The 24,577-nt window shown below is 43.6% G+C and overlaps 1 protein-coding gene across 1 annotated transcript in view; it reads right to left on the minus strand.

The window, feature by feature from the left end:
- Positions 1 to 24,577, minus strand: part of Map3k5 (mitogen-activated protein kinase kinase kinase 5) — a 221,197-nt gene that overhangs the window by 145,830 nt on the left and 50,790 nt on the right. The window contains exon 2 of the mRNA XM_042262234.2: positions 1,262 to 1,401. Within this exon, the coding sequence (XP_042118168.1) occupies positions 1,262 to 1,401 (140 nt within the window). The remainder of the gene's footprint in view (positions 1 to 1,261; positions 1,402 to 24,577) is intronic.

A 24,577-nucleotide genomic window follows, 5' to 3' on the forward strand; every position in this document is an offset into this window, starting at 1 on the left:
TTGTTTTTGAGACAGGTTCTCACTATGTAGCCCTGGCTGTCCTAGAACTCACTATGTAGACCAGGCTGGCCTGGAGCTCACACAGAGCCATCTGCCTGTGCCTCCTGAGTACTGGGATTAAAGTTGTGTGCCACACACCTCATGTGGGCAAGAGCCTCAGTCAACCATGTTGGATGGAGGAAATGCCTTTATACTGGTAGTTGCCTATTAAAAGAGAAAATGATACCACAGCAGGTTGAATTTTACAGAAAACAAAGTTTCTGTTGTCTTCTCCCACCTTAGTTGAAATAATGCCCAGTTTTATGGGCATTATGCCCTGAGAAGGTCTATGGAAAGTACTTTCAAGTAGCAAGCATACTTTTAGTTGGAGCCAGGTGGGCACAGGGAAGTCCCCAGTGGTCTGGCTAAGCTTGACATATCTCATATGATCTTTATCAAAGGTATGGACCGATGACTTCCTGTTTTGGGTATTTTGTTATCGTAGATGCTTGTTTTGTTCTTGGCATTTTGAGACAGGATCTCTTTCTATGTAGCCCAGGCTGACCTAGAACTCACGATGTTGGAATTCCTGGCCACTCCTCCAGCTACATGACTGTAAATGCACTGGCAAAACGATTCATCATTCCAGGGGTTTAGTTCCCACATAATCTGTGCACTGCGTGATTGCACAATTTGTGCACACTGTGCTCATGCAATCTATGTGCATGCGTGGCATAGCTCCATTAAACCCATATGTGCATGTGCAGGGGGATCCATAAATGCTGGTCACAGACTCCTCCTACCCACGTCTTCCATAGGCCTAAGCACATTCTCATCTGTCCCCCCCTTCTCTAATAAACCCTGATAGTGGGTTTTGTTGGGCCCCGTGGCTTTTCTCGCAGAGTAACGGCGCCGCTTAATGAATAACATTGCGCCGACGCATAAAACCAACACACGATCCTCCTGCTTCGACATCTTAAGAGCCAAGACCACCGGCACAGGCCACCATGATTGCTACTGGTGGGTTCCCACTAACACAATCTTACTGGCTGAAACTTGAGCCGGAACTCAGAAATCAACCAAGTTTTTCTACTAGTGTATGATCACATTGTTATATTCCATTAGAGAGACCTCACAAGGTTTCCGGTAATCCCTGCCCAGTTACCCCACTAACAAAAACAAATTTTTAACAAATGTAAGAAACTTAAGATGTTTTGGATGACAGAACTGACCCCCTTACTGCTGCCGTTGACGTTAAATGCTGAGTGAACAAGGGTGTTACCTTCAGGGACTGAAGAGAGTCGGAGTTAGTATCACAGTAGAGGATGATGTTGTTGGCCATACTGAAGCTTTCTCTCACCCCAAGATGGTAAAATAAGGATGGCTGCCGGAAAGCATCGCTCATCTCCACCACAGCGATATCTACAAACAGAAAATAGAGTCACCAAAAGACGATGCCTGTGTCACGCCCAATAAGCACATTTGGGTTTCAATAACTCAGTACTCAACGGAGGAAATGAGGAAAGAGGGGGATTTTCCCTCTTTGTTTACCACTCAATTTTGAATGCAGGCCTACCGGAAGTGGGTTTTTTAAAATTCAACAAACCTGTACTTTACAAAAAAAAAAAAAAAACAAGAAGGAAATCAAACAAGTATTGCAAACCATGGAAAGCCTGCAATGATAGGAAGCCGCAGTCGAGGCTCTGTTTAAATTTCAAGGCTACAACAAGTTAAGCTTACAAATTAAAAGAAAACTACTAAAAGACCCGCAGACTATCGCAGTCACAAACGAGATTATTTTTAAAACATAAACTCATTAACTAGCCCACAACTATCTTTAAAATGAATTATTAATATATGGTCAGTTTGTGGCGATTTCCATCAAGAAAAAACAAAACTGGAGGTATAGAACACTGTGACTAGGAAGAGCAATATAATCACAGATGCAAATATTCCAAAATCAACCACACCTCAGATCAAGCAACAGCAACCCTGATGCCAGAATTAGGAAACAGTGTCACCGGAATGAAATTGAGATTACTCTCCAAACTCCTTCATGCGTATAAATAAAAATGTTATAAAAGAAACTAAATGGGATGTACCCAACATGGAGGGGAGGCATACAGGGATGAAGCTAAGTCTGAGTTGGGAGACTGAGAGAAGAGGGAACGTCGGAGGGAGCAGGACGGTGAAAGGATATACATGTGAAAGCATAAAGGCAGTTCTGGGGGTCCCGATACAGAAAGGGGGAGGGGACCTGGGGGTCCCGGCAGGGAAAGGGGGAAGGGACCTGGGGGTCCTGGCAGGGGAAGGGGGAGGGGACCTGGGAATCCTAGCAGGGAAAGGGGGAGGGGACCTAGGGGTCCCAGCTGGGGAAAAGGGAGGGGACCTGGGGGTCTTTGCAGGGAAAGGGGGAGGGGACCTAGGGGTCCCGGCTGGGGAAAAGGGAGGGGACCTGGGGGTCCCGGCAGGGGAAGGGACCTGGGGGTCCCAGCAGGGGAAGGGGGAGGGGACCTGGGGATCCTGGCAGGAGAAGGGGGAAGGGAGAGATGAAGCAGAGAAGATAATCGATAAAAATAAACTTCATTTGAAAATTGCCATAATGAAACCTAAAATTTTATATGCTAATAAAATATACTAATAAAAACTTAACTTAAAAATGGTCATATAGAGAGAGATCCAAGATGGCGGAGACAAGCAGACGCAGGTAGGCCTGTGGCAGCGGCCCGCAGAGGTGGATGGGTCCGGCGGCAGCGGCCGACAGGGACATTTAGGCCGGCGGTAGCCGGTGGAGACATTCAGGCCCAGCGGCGGCCCACAGAGGTGGACAGGCCCTGCTGCAGAGATAAGCAGACAGAGGTGGACGGGCCCGGCGGTGGCGGCCGACAGAGACATTCAGGCCCAGCGGCGGTGGCGGCCCACAGAAGTAGACAGGCCACTGGGCAGAAACGGGCGGACGCAGGTGGGTCCGCAGCGGTGACTCGCGAAGGTGGAAGGGCCCGGTGGCAGCGGCCGACAGGGACATACAGGCCCAGCGGCAACCGGGAGACACATACACGCCTGGTGGCAGTTCACAGAGGTGGATGGGCCCGGCAGCAGTGACGGGCAGGGGTAGGTAGGCCCGCGGTGGCAGCCGGGAGAGACATACAGGCCCATTGGCCGCCCGCAGAGGCAGACAGACCCAGGGACATACAGGCCCTGCGGCGGAGACAAGTGGACCCAGGTGGGCCTGTGGCGGCGGGCCACAGGGGTGGACAGGCCCAGGGACGGAGAGGGGCGGACGCAGCTTGGAATGGGGACGCCCCTAGCCCCAACACCTGGGGAAGAGGTTATCTCCGTGGGTCAGAACCAGGGCGAGTCTGGGCACTCCGTTTGGGGACAACCCAGGGCCCAACTGCTGATCCTGTGAAACCCAACAACTTGGAGGAGTTGGTGAGACTACCCTGCTCAGCTGAAACCCATCTGGGAGAGGATTCAGATGCCTACAGTTTGAAGTCTGAAGAAACAAGATCAGCTGAGGAGTTGACAAATGAACAAAACGTGACCTGGGAACACAGAAGAAGGCGCTACCCAGCTACTAAACCAGATCACCAGAATCATAAGTATATAATTCATCGACTGAAATCAGCTGTCCCTGAAGAAACAGCCCAATAGCACCAATTTAACCAAGAACCCCTACTAAACCAAGACTAAAAATTAGAACAAGAGAGGCACTCTCAGACACAGACACCACCTGCACCGCACAGAGGAAAATATGAGTAGACGCCAGTGCAAAAATACAGGCAACAACATAAAGACCTATATGGCAACATCAGAACCTAGTGATTCTATACCTGCAAGACCTAAACATACCATGACAGAAGAAACAGAAGAGATCAACCCTAAAAATGACTTTAAGAAGATGATAGAGGCCCTTAAAGAAGAAATAAAACATTCCCTCAATGAGGAAATAAAAACTTTCCTTAAAGAGGAAATGAAAAACTACCTTAAAGAGGAAATAAAAACTTTCCTTAAACAGGAAATGAAACACTCTCTTAAAGAGGAAATAAGAACTTCCCTTAAAGAGGAAATGAAAAACTCCATTAAAGAGGAAATTAAAAACTCCCTTAAAGAAATGGAAGAAAAAATGAACAAAAAATGGGAAGAAATCAAATCAAGCCAAGAAAAAGCAATTAAACAGATGAAAGAAACATTCCAAGATCTGAAAAATGAATTTGAGACAATAAAGAAAACACATGCTGAGGGAATGCTGGAAATAGAAATCCTGACAAAACGAACAGGAACTATAGAAACAAGCATAACCAACCGATTGCAAGAGATGGAACAGAGAATCTCTGACACTGAAGACATGATAGAGAAAATAGATTCGTCAGTCAAAGAAAATACTAAAGACAAAAAAGTTGTAACACAAAACGTCCAGGAAATTTGGGACACCATGAAAAGACCAAACCTAAGAATAATAGGGATAGAAGAAGGAGAAGAATACCAACTCAAAGGCACAGAAAATATATTCAACAAAATCATAGAAGAAAACTTTCCTAACCTAAAGAAAGAAATACCTATGAAGATACAAGAAGCTTACAGAACACCAAATAGGCTGGATCCAAAAAAAAAGTCCCCTCGCCACATAATAATCAAAACACTAAACACACAGAACAAAGAAAAAATATTAAGAGCCGCAAAGGAAAAAGACCAAGTAACATATAAAGGTAAACCCATCAGAATAACACCAGACTACTCAATAGAGACTATGAAAGCGAGAAGATCATGGACAAATCTCATGCAGACACTAAGAGACCACGGATGCCAACCCAGACTATTATACCCAGCAAAACTCTTAATCACCATAGGCGGAATAAACAAAATATTCCAGGATAAAACCAGATTTAATCAATACCTGTCTACAAACCCAGCCCTACAGAAAGCACTAGAAGGGAAAATTCAACCTAAAGAAGCTAAACACATCCATGAAAAATCAAGCAATAGATAATCCCACACCAACATACACCACAGAAGAAACAAGCTGGCGTAGCTATCCTAATATCTAGAGAAAAAGGATGTTTCAAAAGAGAAGAAGTCTTGTGGCAATGCCTCAGTGGTTCAGGTAACTACCAGAACTCGGAAAAGTTGCTTGAACTTAGGATTGACTGGGAGGCCAAAGATTTAAAAAGCAGAAGATTCTCTCAAGACATAAGTTGTGTGAAAATAGTGTGGCTTGTGTGTGTGAATGAGAATTTGTAAATGTTGAATTCTAGGCTTCGACAATCATTGTCAGTGCAGATTAAGCTGCAAGTATTTATAAAACTTAAATTATAAAGCTAGTTACGTCTTTCTAACAACTAGTTTTAATGTTCATGAGCATATTTTACCTACATTACTTTTTCAGGATGTTGAGAAAGCACAGGCTGGAGGCTGGGGGCTAGATGGTTTTGAGGAAGAGGTCTTGGTGGACTCTTTCATAGAGCAAAGGGAAGCAATGCCTTCTGGGAAATGAGCTAAGTTTTAATCTAGTCTTTAAGATTAGAAGTCAAAAACAAAAATATTAAGGAAAGGAAAACTTAATTGATCTTTGAAGTATTGTTATGTGGAATTGAGTGGGACTTTTGAGGCCCTTCTTCCAGAAAACAAGGACTTGGTTGTCAGGCCTATATTAGGCCTAAACCTTGGTGCCATGTAGTTGTACTTAAATCATTTCAATGGAAAGTGTCTTAGTGATTGGATCTTCTAGTGCAGTTTGGAGTTCTTCCATTTGAAAAATGTGATATTTACATGGGATTGTTTGAATCTTGTTTTCTAGTCCCTCCCCATCACCACCCTCATAATCTGAAGGTAGATTTTTCTCTTGATAAAGGAACAAAAAAGGTGAACATCTTGTTTGTAAATAGGTATCTAGTAACTAGTGGTAAACTTGAAATGGTAGAATTCTTTAAAGCCTAATTCTAGGTAGCCTTAAGAAAATGTATCTTAATTATTTTTGAACCTGTATTCACCTTGTTTTTTTCAAATATCTTAAGTTATATTTTCTTTTTCAGAGCTGCTTCTTATTTGGGGCTACTTTTTTTTTTTTTTAAATTGGGGCGTAATTCATAAAAGGGTATATTGTTTTGATGAGACTTTTTACAACTATGGCTGGATGTCTTTCTTTAGTCTTCCAAGAAGGACCATTTTACTTTTTTAGAGTTACTTTTTAAAGTCATGAGGTCAACAACTTGGACTACTATGCATGTAAGCGCTAATGCAAATTAAAGCCCAAGTTGACCTCCAGCAGCAGTTCATTCTATGTAGACAGTGAGAGAACACTTTGCCTGTTAGGATACTGTTACTCGTGGACTGAAATGCTGAAAAAACCCCTCCCCCTATTTTGTTTTTTGCAACAATCAAGGTATATTCTAGGGTTTCCTGGTTGACCTCAACAGATAAACTGAGATGATAGTCTTAGATCAGAAATGATCTGAATGTAGATTTACAGTCTACGTGTACAGCTGGCTAAGTGAGATCGCTTTCACAGTTCTGCATGTATCCCATCAGCTCCCCATTAGTCACTGAACTCTTAAAACTGGTATTGTAACATTATCACAATGTTTTGTGCCAATTTTATAAACTTTACAGTACAATATGTGTTCCTTTTCTGAGGCAAACCAAAGGTATATTTCTCAAGGTTCTGCTGCTATCAGCTGCGTTGATGGAGGATTTTTTATACATTTGTAATAGATAGGAATAAACCAGAAAAAAAGAAGAAAAAAAAGTGGTGGAGGAAAAGGTGAACACTGCAAGAATACTCAAAAGGGCTGAGAGTTGCAAACGCCAAGAATGGCTTTGCATAGTAAATGGAATAGAACAGCTCTGAACTATAGCTTACTTTTCCTGGTTTGGTCTGACAGAATGATTGAATGCTTTTGTACAAAAATCAGAGCCTTAAAAACAAGGATTTGGTGAGATTGTAAAATGGTGTGCCACTTTGGCAAAACAGTTTGGTGGTTGGTCAAAATGCAAAACATTGTTACTCTGTTACTCAACAATTCTACCCTTAGGAATATATCCTCAAACTACTGAAAATGTGCACCTATGAAATATGTACATGAAGGTTTACAGCAGTGTGTTGCTAATAGTAAAAAAGTTAAAACAACTCAAATAGCTATCAAATACTGGAGAGAAATAAAAGGTGGCTTATTCATACAATAGAATATTATTAAGACATAAAAATGAATGAGAAACTGACAGATTAAATGACTTTGGTGAACCTTCATAATTTCATTTGTAGATCTTTCCATTTCTAACTTATAAATACATTTGGGGTTATAAATTATAAATGTACTGCCTCCTGTCAACATTGTATACTTCTATTTGATGATTTCTGTGTCAAACATTATATGGAAATGTTTCCAAGTATTTTCTGTATTAACTGTGAATGAATAGAACAAAATAAATTGCCTGTGATGGAAAAAAAAAAAAAAAAAAAAAAAAAAAAAAAAAAAATGGTCATATATGTCCTCACAGAACAATAAAGTTGTCTATTACACACATGTGTTGATCATTTCAAGCATATTGGGGAGCCACCCAAAACTATAAAATAGAAAAACTGCTTAGAAAGAGGGCAAATTCAAATTTTAAGGCATTGAAAGATAGCCCAGACATTCCCTAGGTATATTCATGGAAGTAAAAAAGCCGCTGGCACGGTACACACCAGTTAATTATAGATCATGGTCAAGACTACTTTGCTTTGCTTTTTCTGCTCCCTGTCACTTCTCACCGTCTTTCCTATGAACACTGATTTGTAAGTTAGAAATCCACCATACTATAAAAGGGGCCTTCCACCGCCCATGTAACTGAATGTAAGAGTAAGACAGGAAATAAATAGAAGGTCTCTCTCTCTCTCTTTTCTGCGGTGCTGGGGATAGAACCTGGGACTTCAAACATGCGGACTCTGACTTGCCTGGTGAGCTGCAATTAGAATTCACCATTTGTAGGTCAGATACAACAGAGGTGAAGGAGCCGGATTTGCTGATAAAAGAGTTGCTTCCAAAGCCCCATCCCTCAAAGCTAACACGGGCTGTAAGCACCCTTAATATAAACCATGTTTTGTTTTGTTTTTCCTTTGGGGACCCTTATCATGGACACATCAAAAGCCAACACAAGAAACAAACAGATCATCAAATTCCATCCATGCAGCCATCTTCCTCCCGCCTCCCACGGGTACCAGCACTCAGCAGTCAGTCCTATACCTTTCAACAGAGGGAGCCTACCATGGGGCTAAGAGAAGCCAGGCGGGAGAGTGGATGATGAGAAATAAGATATTTGAAAGAAAGAAAAAAAAAGTCCAATTAAGTTAAAGTAATAGAAGGGGCAGGAGGCTTCCAGGGAGAGACTCTGGGATTTGATGAGAAAATGAAAACACTGTAAAAGGTTTGCCGACAGACGGAGGAACTAGACATTAAAGATCAATGACGTAAGTAAAGTGGGGTCTATTCATTAGATCTGAATATTGAAGAAGGAAGAGACCCAGCTGAAGATGCTCTCTAAGACGTTAAGAAGTACTTATTGATCTGATTTTAAAAACCCAGTAATGCAATATGGTAACTCAGAAGAAGCTTCGCTTTTTCCTCTTTCAAGTTTAGATGGGTGCCTTGTTTTGTATTCTGTAGGATACAGAATATTCCCTTCGCTCCAGCTTCTCCTCTCAGGCTCCTTTTGCAGTTAATGCTCCAAGCCAATGCCATCCCCTGGTGACCGCCATCTGATTGTTGTTCCTATAATTTTGCCTTTTCCAGAACATCATCAGAATGAATCATACAGTTCATACAAAACATTCTGGGTTTGACTCCCTTCACCTCGAAAGATGCATCTGAGGTTCATCCATAGATGTCTTATTCACTGGTTAAAGGACATTTGGATTGTCTCCAGGTGGAAAAACTTTGAACAAAGCTGCTATTCTTGTAATACAAGGCTTTCTACAGTTGTGTTATTTGTCTTGGACAAACACCCAGAAATCTGGGCCATATGGTAACTATATGTGTTAACTTAGTAGGAAAATGACAAACTTTTTTTTGCCAAAGTAACTATATTTGGGAGGCAAACAAGTCACAAATGACAAGCAAACCGCCTCAGACTCCAATAATCCAACCCTGACTGCTTGAAGACTGACCCAGTAACTTCCAATGCTTTATGTAAACATCAACGCTGAGCTCCCAATGACTCCTGGTGCCTCACTCTGAACAGCCAGCCTTAAGAAAGACAAACAGTGTTATGAAATTACCACCTAACAAGACAGTAAGCACCCCACCTCTTATCGCTAAATACTGACCTCACACAAATGGCCCATGAGGTAAGACCAACAGTGATGGTCTGGATGAGAACAGGGCTCATATGTTTGAATGCTTGGTTCACACTTACTGGAACTATTTGGGAAGGATTAGGAGGCGTGGCCTTGTTGGAGGGAGTGTGTCACTGTGGGTGGGCTTTGAGGTTTCAAAAGCCCAAGCCAGGCCCAGTCTCTCTTTTTCTCTCTGCTTGTGGATCAGGATGTAAGTGCTCAGTTCCATGCCTGCTGGCACACGTCCCACCGTGACAGCCAAGGATTAACCCTCTGAAACTACAAGCAAGCCCCCCACGAAATGCTTCCTTTTCCAAGTTGCCTTGAACATTGCCTTGGTCAGTGTTCTATTGCTGTGAAGAGACACCGTGACCAAAGAAACTCTTCAAAGGAAATCATTGAATGGGGTGGAGGTTGGGGCTTGCTCACAGTTTCAGAGGTTTAGTCCAACATCATCATGGCAGGGTGCTTGTAGGCATGTAGGCAAGTGCTGGAGCCGTAGCCACGAGCTTTACATCTTGATCTGCAGGCAGAGAGGGAGAGTCTGGGCCTGGTGTGGGCTTTTAAAACTTCAAAGCTAGCTGGGTGGTGGTGGTGCATGCCTTTAATCCCAGCACTTGGAAGGCAGAGCCAGGCGGATCTCTGTGAGTTCGAGGCCTGGAAAGTGAGTTCCAGGAAAGGCTCAAAGCTACACAGAGAAACCTTGAAAAACCAAAAAAAAGAAAAAAAAAGAGTCTAAGCTCACCCCCAGTAAACACACTTCTCCAACAAGGCTACATCTACTCCAAGAAAACCACATCTTTTAATCCTTTCATCCTTTCAAATGGTTCCACTCCCAGGTGACTAAGCATTCAAATATATGAGCCTATGGGAGACCATTCTTATCCAAAGCACCTCAGTCACGATGTTTCATTAAAGTCACAGAACAGTAGCTAAAGCACTATGTCTTTCTAAGTGCTAAATTCCCTCTATTCCCTCCCAGGAGAAAAAGTCTCTCTCTTCCTCTTTGAGAATTCACCTCTGGTTTCTGTCTCTCCCACTATGTATTTTTTTTTTTTTTTAAGAATCTCTCTGTGTGTGTGTGTGTGTGTGTGTGTGTGTGTGTGTGTGTGTGTGCGCGCGCGTGCACGCGCGTGCTCAAGTGCACGCATGGAGGCCTGCACCTGCCACTGCCCATGCAGAGCTCAGGGGATAAAGATGATGCTGGTCCTCACTTTCCACCTTGCTTGGGAGACGGTCTCTTGTCCGGCGCTGCCTATACCTGGCAGGCTGGCCTGTGAGTGTCTACTCCCATCTCACTGTGGGAAGACTGGGATCACAGATTTGTATTCCTTTACCATGTCTGGCTTGACACAGGTTCTGACTCAGGTCCTTACACCTGTGTGGCACATGCTCTACCCACTGAACCACCCCACCAGCTCCATAATTATTTATCAAAACTTCAGTCTCAATTCTGGTCTGATACATACGTCTACCACCATGCTTTGAGCTTCTCATCCCCAGAACGTTTGGGGGGGGGGGGGCTGACAGAGAACTCTCTCTTTGTCTCCCTTGACCTCTCTCTTCACTCTTTCGCTTGTAGCAGTCGGCTGAGCAGCCGCGGCGACTGACGATCTCTGGGTGGGACGGCGCTGCAGTGAGATCCAAAGGCCTTGGAGCGGTGACAATGGACAGCTGTCACCACATCACAAGATAACACGTTCTCACTCCGTTCCGTAAGAAAGCCTTACTTCTCTCACTTTCTTGAAGGACCCTGGCCAAGACTACCTTTCAGTAAGGCCTGAAGGTACTAGAAAAAGGAAGAATGCCCAATGCAGTAATGGGAGCCTCCCTCCTTCTCTGCATGTGGCACCTTGACAGCCACCGCTCATCCAGGGCGAAATCTGCACGTGCCTTGAGTGAGGACTTCCTTCCTCCTGCCCTTCCCCTCACTCCCTGTCTGAAACTCGGCCTGCTCTTCCCAGCTGGAGGGGGTAGAGCATGTGGCGGGTGGTGTTTGCTACCTGCTGTTGTCCTCTGCTTGCCTGACTCCCTGATCCGAGGGACCAATGGGTACCTGGGCTCTCTCCAGGTCAGCGAGTCCTCTCTTGCATGACTTCCTCGCAGCCAGTTTCAGTGTGTACCTTTCATGGTTCATGAGACATGACCAACCAACCAGGCAGCCGGACCTCTGGAGTCAAATGAGGTTTCACCTCCACAGCATGGACGGCTCCTTCTTCCTCGAGGGACTCCCAGAAAGAAGGCTGTGTGCTGAGTTTCACTCCAGACAACAGGGAACTCAGGTTGCCTGCCACAGATACCATCAGGGCGAACACTGCATCTCAAGGAGGACCCACAAGGGGTCCCCTGCCTTTTATCCCCCCGCTGACTCACCCTGAGATGCATTATCAAAAACTTAGTCGAAGTTTGATGAAGGTCTAGATCATCAAGCATCTCCTCATTAACAAACGAGCCTCAATTCTAGAGCTCTGCCTGCCCCATCATTTCCTGGTAATCAGTTTAGTTCTTTAACCTAAGTCTACATAGGAAGCCTTGATCTAGCCTGGCTAGACTTTCTCATTGTTTAGGCAAGATTGTGTTGTTGGGATACAAATTCTCTCTACCTTGCTTCTACTAAGAGTATACTTCGATTAAATGCAAATATGTTATATGTTCTTTGAGTTTCTAGTTAGAGCATTCCTAATAGTTAATCTCATTTAACCCTCTGGGTCAACATAACACTGTTGATCCCAGTTGTTAGCTTGGGTCTATGAGCTGATACTTTTGTTTTTATGTAAGTTTCTGTGTGCTACCTATAGGTATTTCTTATGTGATATGTGCATATAAAAAAGTTCCCCAGATGCTGTATAAATAAACAGATATACACACAAGCTTAGCCTAAAGTCCTTTTAATTCATATGACTTAAACAAATCTAACAAATTATTTATTTGAAATTTTAAAACAGATTTATTTTTTTTTTTACTGAGCCTATGTGGACAATGACACCAAATAATTTAAATGAAATATTATAGAAGTGTGACCAAATAGCTAACAACTTAAGCGTTAATAATATATATGTTTTGAAAAACAGAGGGACCAGGAGTGTCCTATACCCGGGCTTTTAGAATTTTAAAAAAAAATCCAAATTACATCAAGGATTTTGTATAAAGGAATTAGCAAGTCTGAGAAAATAATATAAAAAGCTATAGGCATGAAACATTTTTTTCTGGTTAAAAAATTATTTTAAATGAGAAGAGATTTTTATATTTTATCATAATAATAACTTACAGTTTCTACAGAGTGTCTCAACCCTTGAACATCTTCCAAAACAGAGTCTTAAAGTCAAATTTTATTTTAAAAGCTGTCATACAACTATATTTGAGCCCACTATGCATCCTCCAAGATGGGTATAACTGACCTTTCTAAAGCCCAGCCTGCTTAAGGCCAAAACTAATGAGGATAAAAAGGCTAAAAGGAGGGCAATACTTTGTCTCTTGCCCCGTTATCAGCTGGGTCTCAGGAGACCAAGGGCTAATGAGACACCTCTGTAAGACCAGAGAGACCTCTTGATCAGAGAGAGGTCATGGAGACCTAGAGGCGGGACTCTGATGAGGAGATGCTCTACAAAGAAGAGCGTCATTACAGAGAAAGATGCCCGCAGTGATTCCTGTGGTCAGCAAGACCTAACCCTCCCTCCCCCCAGTATAGAGACAACTGCTAGAAGAAAACTAAAGGAGCGAAGGGGTCCTCTAAAGTCCCTAAAAGAACTCGTAAGGAGCATCACTGTCTATAACAAGATCAAAGTTCAACTTTTGGCTACCTCTATAGTAAACACGGAACAGGAATATATAACCCAAAAATAATCAATAATATTAAAAACTAAAATTTGACCAGCCTCAACCACGATTCTCAGCCTGACACGGTTCGACTGGAAACCTGATGCCCTTCCTAGCCCTCTACAAAAACAATCGTTCAAGTAGCCAACTTTAGTCAATTTACAAACCTCACCCGGACCTTGACACTCTCAACAGAAAGGCCTTCATTGGGTTTCATATTTCATCAGGCCTTTTTTCTTTCATACTTCAGACCTTACTATAAAACCTTACCAAATTTTAAATTCTGCTACCTTATTGCCAGATCCTCAACCTAAGGTATGTCTATGACAGTCCTGTGTAGAAACCACTGACCTGTGGCAATGCCAGACAGGATCTATAAAACTCCCCACTTGCCAACTTGAAGCCACAGAGAGAAGTTCCATGGTGGCAGGATATAGGTTTTTGTAAAGTAGAGAGCCTCGCTGAGGTCACAGCATCTGGATGATTTCAGGAAATTCCACCTCAGACCAAAAAGCAAAACTCAACACCCTTCTTAGGGCTCCCCAGCCAGGGACATGAGGTTTAATATTTGTACAGACTTATCCCAAGCTTGCCAAGTGAAACTGTTGGATATGTACATGAAAGGATTTAATGCTACACCCCGGCCATACAGACATGGTTAATTCTGGAGCCAATACTCAGTAGCTGTTCTATCTGCTTTCCTGTGTAAGTTTTAGACTAGGCTGGTAACAAATGACTGTATATTGACAGTTATAAAGACCATCCTCCTGCGATTTGCTTGGGACTGTGTCTTAATATGGTAAGTCTCTGAATCTGAATATGGAATCTATTTATTTAATTAGCATTTTATAATTTTCAATATATCAATCCTACACACCTATATATACACCAATATACCAATCCTATATTAATTGTCAAATTAATATATTTCAAATTTTGGTGCTATCGTAAATGATACATGTTTTGAAATTTCTAATAGTTCATTGTTCATATGCAACTCCACATAATGAAACTGAAGTATGCACATTGACTTCTTTGTTGGTATATTCTTTGGGGTTTCTACGCAATTGTGTCATCTGTAAATGACAAGTTTTTTGCTTCCTCCTGCCCAAAATCAATGCCCTTCACATCTTTTGTTTGCTTTTTCCTTAGCTAGAGTTTCCAGCAATACAGCACCTTCTCAGAAGCCGTATTTCGTTATGTAACTTGAAAAATACCTTTAAGACAACCTTTTGGCTCTGACGGGTAACTTCTCACCAGGAGGCTACAAACAGGTGGAAACCATCTTCCTTGAGAAGTGACCTGAAGTCACTTGACAAGTGACCTGAAGACAGCAATGTGAAGGAGGATATCACAAAGAACAAAGGTGACAGACAGTCCACACTTCCCAAAGCACACGTACAGGAGGGGCCGCTCATCACTGTGTATCACCAACACACGTTTCGTACTTGATATGTGTCAAGCACAGGATGCTTTCAAATCTGAACTCAATTCACCTTGAGAACGGACCTTGGCAGTAATTAATATTAGTGTTTGCGGGCACCTGAAACAGAGACACTCTCTGCATAGACTGACTAAAAGGCGGGAGCACCAGGATTCAGATCCACGAATCTGGCTCCCGAGTCCACGCTTGCAGGTCTTCCCTGAGTGACATCTTGCACCTGCAGGAGATGGAAGTTCATGACCTTAGGACACACCTGAGATGAAAAAGCAGACTAGAGGCCCAAGGCATGCTCCTCCTCTCACATGATTCCTGAGCAAATGCAATCTCTCTCTCCCTCCTCCCCTCCCTTCCCCCTCTTTTTTCTCTGCTCTCCCTCCTCCCTCCCCCTTCTCTCTGAGCTAGATTCTCACTGTGTAGCCCTGGCTGGCCTGGAGCTTGCTATAAAGACCAGTCTGGATTTGAACCCACAGAGATCAGCCTCCCTCTGCTTCCTGAGTTCTGGGATTAAAGGCGTGCACCACCATGCTCAGCCCCAGCAAGTGCTTTGAACTACCGCCCAGTTGAGTTCTGTGGTAATACTGCAAAGTAAAGTTGCCATGTTAAATAACCCGAGACAAGGCCAGTCATTCTGAGTTTAGACAAAAAAATATCTCCAAAAAGTATACTTTGTTTCTTTGTACTTGTCCCAACTGGGTTAATGTTAAATGGAGCATAAAATTAGGTTCAGTGGTAGATTATTAAAGCATAATGAAGTTCAGGGCAATAACGAATCTGTGGAGCCCAACTGCACTTTGATCATCAAATAACATGATTCAGAACATAGGAAGTTTGCTTTTCTCTCCTTTCATTGAATTTTTCCTTTCATAACACAGTATCTGTTAGTTAAATATCTCACATGAGTCACTGCTGTTTCTAAAACCCAGAGCTGAAACAACAAAGCAAAACAAAACAAAAAACCATTAACCTCTCACTCATGACAAAGCAAGAGTCCAAGGGCCAATGTGGCTAGTACGACACAGTCTATAGGGAGCTACCCCTCAGATACCAAAATCAACAATAGCATTTCCAAGTTGTCACACAGAACCTCCCTATCCAACCACCATGGGCTAATTCCCAAGGCAACGCATTAACATCAACTTAATTTGACAAGCATCCTGTTATCTGTGATGTATTATGAAAGTTAAAAGGAAAACATAGTTTTGCCTCCTTTGCAAGGGGTTAGAAACACACATTGGCAAAAGCTGATAAAAGTTGCAGGCAGCTGGCACTGTGGAAAAATAAACAGGGGCACTCAGAGGTTGGAGCACTCCGTACCATGTGGACAGGTGAAGCACACCGCTGTGAACAAGGCATTGTCTGCCTGGAGAACTGGAGAATGGTGTGCCTGCCACAAAGAGTGGACAAAACAGCATTCTCGGCCCGTGAAACGTAGTGGAGGAGACGCCAATGAAAAGGAAGATGTCAGAGGCATGGTCAGAGAGAGATACAGAAAAACAGGACAGGAGACCAAGCCTTCCCAAGGGATGGAGCCAGAAAGAGTCCCTAAAGAGCATGCCATCCCCCAGATACTCATCCTTTCTTTGACTCTTGACAGAATATCACTTGCATTCCATTGGTTTTTGTGGTGATATATTGTGTACCCTAATAAACTTGCATGGGGATTGGAGAACAGAGCCAACCACTAGATTAGACACAGAGGCCAGACAGTGGTGGTACACATGCTTAATCCTGTCACTCGGGAGGCAGAGTTCAAGGCTACACTGGGCTACATGAGAGAAACAGAGTCAGGCAGTGGTGGCACACACCTCTAATTCCAGCACTTGAGGTCTCATGCCTTTGCTTTGGAAGCACACACATGCCCTTAATCCCAGGAAGTGATGTCAGGGCAGAGAAAGGTATATAATACGTAAGGAAACAGGAACTCACTCTCTTTAGACTGAGGATTTCCTAGAGGTAAGAACTTATAACTGGCTTGTTCTGCTTCTCTGATCTTTCAGCTTTCATCCTGATATCTGGCTCTGGGTTTTTTTTTTTTTTTTATTATAAGACCTTTTAAGATTCATGTTACAGAATTCTCCCATTTTATGAATAACTTGATGCAAACTACAACCAAACCATTTTATGGGAGTTTCTAAAATGTCACTTAGGATCTGTAAGCAGTGTCCCAAGAGTGTTCTGAAGACTCGGTAAGTCACCTTTCAAAAGTGAACTTAGGGTCTGCAGGTAGTGTCCCAGGAATGTTCTGAAGACTCGGTAAGTCACCTTTTGAAAGTAACAAGCATACAATACTGGGAAACTACAAAACCCCCACTGCACATTGAGAATGCTGGAATTCCTGTTAGAATTCTCAAGATGGGAAAAAAAAAAAAAGAATCTACCACTGTCCTGTGAAAGTATTGACCCTCCTACAGTCACTACCCACGCGGCTTTGGCAGCACGGCTTCCGTCCTTTAGACGTCACTGGGTCAACTCTACCACGTATAATGATGCACGTTCTATCAACGGTATGTTCGTCTACATTCGCCTCATCACCAAACTCCAACATGCATAGTGAGTCACACATTCAACATCCCCTCTCATTCTCTCTCTTTTTCTCTGTATAGGGGACTGAACCCAGAACCTGAGGCATACTAATCAAACACTACCATGGAAGTATATCTCCATCAATGAATCATTTTTTTAAAAGATTTATTATTTTTATTTTATGTGTATGTCTTGCTTGCATCTATACACGTTATCTGTATGTGTGCCTGGTGCCAAGAGAGGACAGAACATGGTATTGGATCCCTTGAAGGAGGAGTTAAAGATGATCATACGCTGCCATGAGGGTGCTGGGAACTGAACCCGGATCCTCTGCAAGAACAAGTGCTCTTACCTGGTGAGCCGTCTCTCCAGCCACCCACACCCATGAGTCCTTCCTATATTGCTAAAGGAATGAAAATGGAATCTTCCCAACCCAGTCGACTCCTAATTTGCTTAGATAATAACGTGTCATTATCAGACTCGGGTCATTTGTTGTTGCTATTGGCTTTTACCTGAGAAGTGAGGCCTGGAAGAGATGCTTGGAGGGGTGGCTGGCACCTCCAGAGGTGGCCTTTACAAAGCTGGAGAGGTAGCTTAGCTATAAAGAACTTGCCGGCAAGCATGACGGCCTGACTGCTGTCCCCAGGACTCACATAAAAAAATCCAGATATGGCAGCACACACCTGGAATCCCAGCTCTGGGGAGGCAGAGACAGGAGGATTTCTGGGGCTCACTCGGCAGCCACGCTGTCTAAATCAGAGAGCTCCAGGGTCAGTGAAAGGCTGTCTCGAAAACCAAGGTGATATCGGTGAGGGAAACACCTGATGCTAACATCTGATAGCCACAAACACAGACACACATGTATACACACATAGAAACATGCACACATGTATACAACAACAGCAATAACTGTATAAAACTATTAGGATTTTATGGGTGCTAAAGACAATAAAGAGTCTATGAATGATAATCATATGCAGCCATTGCAAGAAATGCTCAGAGGAGGCCCTTCGATCAACTTAGCATAAAAACATTTATGAGCTGGGCAGTGACCTGCACGTCTTTAATCCCAGCATTCAGAAGGCAGAGGCAGGCGGATCTCTGTAAATTGGAGGCCAGCCTGGGCTACAGAGTGAGTTCCAGGAAAGGCTCCAAAGCCATACAGAGAAACCCTGTCTCAAAAAACCAAAAAAAAAAAAAAAAAAAAGAAAAAGAAAGAAAAAGAAAAAGAAAAAAAGAAGACAATGTTAATAAGTCAATATCTGATAATGAAGACTTATATATGAGTCTTTCTCCTAGAAATGATCTTGAAGTCAAGTTAATGGAAACATAAATAGAAAGCCAACATAAAGAAGTTTGCCTTGATTCTATAATCTACCCATGCCCATGAGTTTTAATTAGAAGTGTGCAGGATCAAAGCTGTGCTTGAGAGCATAAACCTACAGTCTGTGGGTGGATGACAGACTAAAAAAAAAAAGAAAGAAAGAAAAGAAGAGAAGTCGTTTACGAATCATCCAGAAGAAAATGTGCCCCTAAAATAATGTAGAAAAAATATGGGGGGATAGGCTTTAGGGTTTGGGTGAATGCAGTCAAAGAAAAATGAAAGATGATGATTTAAACCCAAATATTTAAGGATGGTAATTTGTCATGAACAGAGAAACGGACATAAAGCAGAAACTTTTTTTTTTTTTTCTGGAACTGAGTTTAGATGAACTCACACTAAAGGTCAGACCTGTGTGTGTACGTATATGTACTGCTAGACGTTATATATGCACGCACACAGTGTGTCTATAAGTATTGTGAGACGTTGTACACACGCACACATGCTGACAGCTACCCTTGAATCTCAGCAGAGAGATTAGAATCAGAGGGAAAGATTTGCGTGTCTCCGTGACAGGTGGTAATAGAAGCAGTGGGTGTAGAGGAGAATGTCAAGTCAGCACCGAACAAAATGTGAACTGGGACTCAGGAATTCCCCTCCTTGTTACGTGCCCAATGGAAACACAGACACAGAGTCACCAAAAGACACGTAACGAATGTTTATAGCAGCCCTGTTCAGAAGCCCAACAACAGAAGTTAAAAAAAAAAAAAGGTACACCATAAGGACATGGGTGACGGACAGCAGTGACAGCCCTAAAGGTCCTATAGTGAACACCAAGAGGATGGGAGAAGTGGTCAAGAAAGGCTTTTTCCCTGGGAGTGCTGGGGAGGTCCTGCTCTCCGCCTGGTGCTGGTTCCTTGGGCATGTTCACTCGGCAAAAAACAACTCATCCCTGGCTAGTCGTTTTACCCAGAATGCTAAAAGACAGCTCTGTGAGTTTCCTTGGCCACTGTGACAATTTACCAAAAACTTGATTGCCGTGAAACAACAGAAACTTATAGTTTCTGGATTTTGCAGGTCAAAAGTCCAAAATGAAAGTGTCAGAGGGCCAAGGCTTGGGTTGTGTGTGCATGCAATTTCAAAACTACCCTCTGCATCTCCTATCAGGATATTGAGGGTGGCATTCAGGATCCACTCAGATAATCCAAGATGATCTTATCTCATAAGCCTTAACATGCTCACAACTGCAAAGACCTCCCCCCACCACCAAATAAGTTAGCCCAAGAGGGTCTAGAATTTTTCTGCAGATGATAGGGCAGCTGAGGAAGAGATTCAGTTGCCACAAGCATTACAGAGACGTCACATGATGAAGAAGGCGAACACAACAGAATTCAGGGAGTTGGGCAAAATGAGGAAACAGAGGTGATGAGGACAGACGCATCTCCAGAGACGTGCAGAGAAACAGGATTATTTGCCAAGATCTTGGGTAAGGATGTTTAGTAAGAGAATGAAGATCTGTCTTAAGGGAGAAGGATTTTAGTGTTGGAATAGTACATTTGAACACCGGCAAAAGATTAAGGCACCCAAGGAGACCGCTGAATGTAGATGGCTAATCTGTGTTCTCAGATGAGACCCAGGGCGCGGCTTCTGTGGCAGAGAGGGCAGGAAGGGAAGTATGACATGGCAAAGACAAGAAAAGGTCAAAGTGGAAGGAAGGATACTGCGGTCTTTCACTCCAGCTGGTGATTTCTTCCTGGACAGAGAGCGGGTCCTTCCACAGAGAGACAGCCCCAACCAGGAATGGCGGGACCCACCTGGATCCTGAGGGCATGACGGGAAATACGGCCAATGGTGGCCTGCCCGAGCTTCCACGCATTTCATTTGCGCTCGGAGGATTTTATTAGTGTTTCTGTGACTTGTGAGAGTGACAATGGTCCCACGGCAACAGAACAAGTGTGAACGCAGTGCCTTGGGGACCTCCAAACCCTATTTTTTTTTCCTGACTCTCATGTGCTTACAAGTAAGCTGGGCAAAGGAGCATGAATTAGAGAAGCTACAGACTAATCAGTCTCACAGAGCTTAACAACCAGAGACGAAAGCCTGATCCCGGCATAGAAAGTTCAGCCTCACAAATAATTATTTGTAGTTATAAGTGGATGGGGCTGGGTTTGACATTAAGGGAAGAATCCTTCCCTTGCAGGAAAAAAAAAATTGAGCACACAACATTGATGGTACCCAAACAAATTCGGTCTTCAAGGAATCTTTCACACCAGTTCACAAAGAAGCTAGATAAGCCACAATTACATCTTCTAGTGTGTCCCATATAGTTTATGAAGGGATATTTTCTGTGTGTGTGCACGCTCATGTCAACGTGCATGTGTGTGTGTGTGTGTGTGTGTGTGTGTGTGTGTGTGTGTAGGACATAATTCCTCAGGCATTATGTCCTTGTTTTGGAGATAGAGTCCCTCACTGACCTAGGGGGTCACTAAGTAAACCAGGCTGGCTAGCCAGAAAAACCCCAGGGCTTCCTGTCAATGCGTCCCCACTACTGGGGACTGCAAGTAGACACCACCATGCCCACCTTTTACAGGCACTTTACTGACGAGCACCGGTACCAAAGTGATACTTTCAAGTTCACACACACGACAGTCCCCTATACACTACTGCCTAGTAAAAACACAAAATTAGTTCTTTTTGTTTGTTTGCTTCCCAGGACAGGATTTCTCTGTGGAGCTCTGGCTGTCCTGGAACCTGCTCTGTAGATCAGGCTGGCCTCGAACTCACAGAGATCCACCTTGTCTCTGTCTCCTGAGTGCTGGGATTTAAGGTGTGTGCCACCATCACCTGGCACACAATATTAGTTTTTATATGAGGGCATGTTATTCTCGTTCCAAGTTAAAATCAGGTCTAATCATACATCTATCATCTATCTATTTATTTATTATTTACTCTGACTTCACACTGGCTTCAAACTTCCTCCTACCTAAGCCTCTCAGATGCTTATATCACAGTTATGAGTCACTACATCTGGCTAAGAATTTATTTCTTAATATTACAGTAACAATAGACTGGGGAATGATTTAGAAGGAATATATAGCATTAGATGGGTGTGGTAGTGCCTGCCTGTAATCCTAGTACTCAAGACAGAGGCAGGCCGATGGCCATGAGTTCAAGGTGGGGGAGGGGAGATAATAAAAATCCTAAATCCATTATAGGGCAGGGAACGCCCTCTACTTCAGAGGTAGAAATAGGGTAATGAGGCTTCTGCAAACTGCTGTTTGCTCCTCGGAATTCTTACACCTCCTGAAGGTATTCTGGGCTTGAATCATCATAAATCCAACTTTCTAAACTCATTTCATGCAGTGTATTGCAGCCCTAAGTAATTAATCTTCCTTAAGACACTGAAAAATCTAAGCAGGCTATTTTAAGAGTTCGATGTGCTTTTTATTATAGCCGAAGTGTAGGTTATTTGTGTCTTGCCTTTCTCTTTCAATTTTAATTAAATCATCCAAGACCGTCTCCAGCCATGCTTCAGTGAGGTCTGAAGCACACAGAGAACTGTGTAACTGTAAGAATCTTACACGGGTACCCCCACTCCCCACGCAAACCAAGTATTGGCCCTAGTGACTGACAGCTGCCTTGGTTGCATGAACTTCCAGCAACCGAGTGGGAATGAGATCTGTTTCTCATGGATGTACATCTCTTTTCTATCATTCTAGACATTCACAACTTCTTCACAGAGCCAGGGAGAGCAGCCAGAGAGAACGTTCACATCCCCTGCCCGTGTTCTCCAGCAAAAATTGCTGTGGCCATTCCATCACGGTTGACTGTTTTGATTTAAATATTTTCCGATCTTTGGTGAAGGAAAATTTTCTCGCTCTCGTTTATGTGTGTTCTGTTTACATATCATAGCGATCCAATAGCCACAATTCAGACTCTAGAAAAACATAAGGGAAAAATGATCTGGTTTTACTTTTTATTTTATTTTTTGTAGTTATGGGGGAGAGGAGAAAGAAGCTGCAAACTAAAAGACTGAAGGGATGGTGTCAATTACAATGCAGATCTCATTTGGATTCTGCTAAAACAAACTATGAAGTCATCAGCTTTGTGAGACAATGCTCTGAACATGGACAGAATATCTCACGACATCGAGAAAACAATTATTTTAATGGGGCTGGAGAGATGGCTCAGTGATCAATAGCATTGGCTGCTCTTCCAAAGGACCCAGTTCAATTACCAGCACCCACATGGCAGCTCACAATTACCTGCAACTGCAGTCCAACACCCTCTCTGGGTCTCCAAGGATGCTGCATACATGTGCTTCACAGGCACACACATAGGTAAAACACCCATTACACATAAAATAAAATGAAAAAAAAAAAGTATTGTTCTAAGTGTCACAAGGTACTGTGGTAGGAGTAAGTCTTATCTTTCAGGGAATAAACATGTAACATGGTAATTAAATGCATGCATGCTAAAAATGAAAGGTGGTGTCTAGCTACACACAATATATGTATTCTTTGTTCATCCATAAGATTACAATTTCTACTCGGGCAGTGGTACTGCACACCTTTAATCCCAGCACTCAGGAGGCAGAGGCAGGGGGACCTCTGTGAGTTTGAGGCCAACCTGGTTTACAGAGTGAGAGCCAGGGCAGGCACCAAAACTACACAGAGAAACCCTGTCTTAAAAAACCAAAACCATGTGTGTGTGTGTGTGTGTGTGTGTGTGTGTGTGTGTGTGTGTGTGTGTGTACTTATGTATGTATGTATGTATGTGTGTATAAAATGTCTGGGGCTGGGGGTATAGCTCAGTAACAAGGCACTTGTCTAGCGCACATGACAGGAGGTAAACAAACGAAACCAGGATGCACACTGCCTATCTGGCAGAGACGGCTGGGCCAGCCTGGAGGGTCCCCTGCTTGACTTCATCCCCTGTTCTCATAAACCTCCCAGGATCTCGGACGGACGTGTGAATGATCTGCCAGGAGCGCCAGGATGCTTCTCACCGGGCTTCATCCAGGTGCCAGGAGGTACCTGCTCCTTCCCTTCTGTCCCAGTTCCTCTCAACACCTCGTCAGATTTACACATCTTCTCCTAATGGGTCTGTAATTCTGACCGACAGACGTGTAAATCTGATTCTGCCAGGATGATCTCATTCCTAGCGTAGGTGTTGATGGGCCATCTGAGTTCAACCATTCCTTGCAGGAGGATGCTAGGCTTCTTTTTTGAGCATGGCAGATTAGGCAAATGGACAGGATTAAAACCCTCCATTGCCAAATAATCTCTTTAAAGCTCACAGACTGACCTCCCTAACTCTAACAAATTAGTCTTTTTACTCCCAATGTCAGCTAAGATTAATTTGTCTTAAGGAACTCGCTTTCTAGGAAATTTAATGTTACTCTTTAATTTAAAAGATGGGCACAAAGACAGAAGTGCCACATGAAAAGAGAGTCGTCCACCTAGAAGACCAGCCACACGGAGGACAATCAGGGAGGGAAAGGCCTTTGGCTGATCCCCAGTGGGGCAAAGGGCATGAGCCTGCACCACAGACACCAGTGGAGCAGGAAGAAAACACCCAAGCAGCCCCGCCATGGGTAGCAGCACACTAACTGTCCTCCCAGGGCGCCTTTCCAGGCCTCCCTGTCACGTGGCTGTGGAGGAGGCTCTGTGGCAATCCCGAACATCCCAGTCTGGAAGTTCTCCATTCTGCTCTCACACCTTGTTTATTTAACAAGCTTTAACAAGCTTTTATTGTTTATACCACGAGAGATATCAGTAGGGACCGGGGGTGGGGGTGGGGCGGGGGGTGGGGGGGTGAGGGGGGGCAGTCAAAGGAATTGGTAGCAGCTGTGGGATGAGTCTAGTCTTCACGTGAGTGAGACAGAGCTGGGCCCATAAGCACAAGTCCAAAGTCAGATGAAATTTAGTTACAGGGCACAGAACAAGGGCTGACTGGCTCTGAAGAGAGATTCTGAAGGAGGTATGAGGAAGGTACAGCGGGGCACGGGGTTGAGTCAGCGCAATGGCATTGGGAAGGAAGGACAGGTCCCAGTGTTTTATGATTACATGATGCAGGAGTCTCTTCCTCCACCATCTGAAAATGCGTGCACCCGTCACCCTCGACGCATGAAGAAAGAAAGGCTTGCCACCCGTCCGGCTGCTCTAACTACAGGAAGTTGACG

The sequence above is a fragment of the Peromyscus maniculatus genome, chromosome 16 (genome assembly GCF_049852395.1).
Source record: "Peromyscus maniculatus bairdii isolate BWxNUB_F1_BW_parent chromosome 16, HU_Pman_BW_mat_3.1, whole genome shotgun sequence".
NCBI classification, from domain to species: Eukaryota; Metazoa; Chordata; class Mammalia; order Rodentia; family Cricetidae; genus Peromyscus; species Peromyscus maniculatus.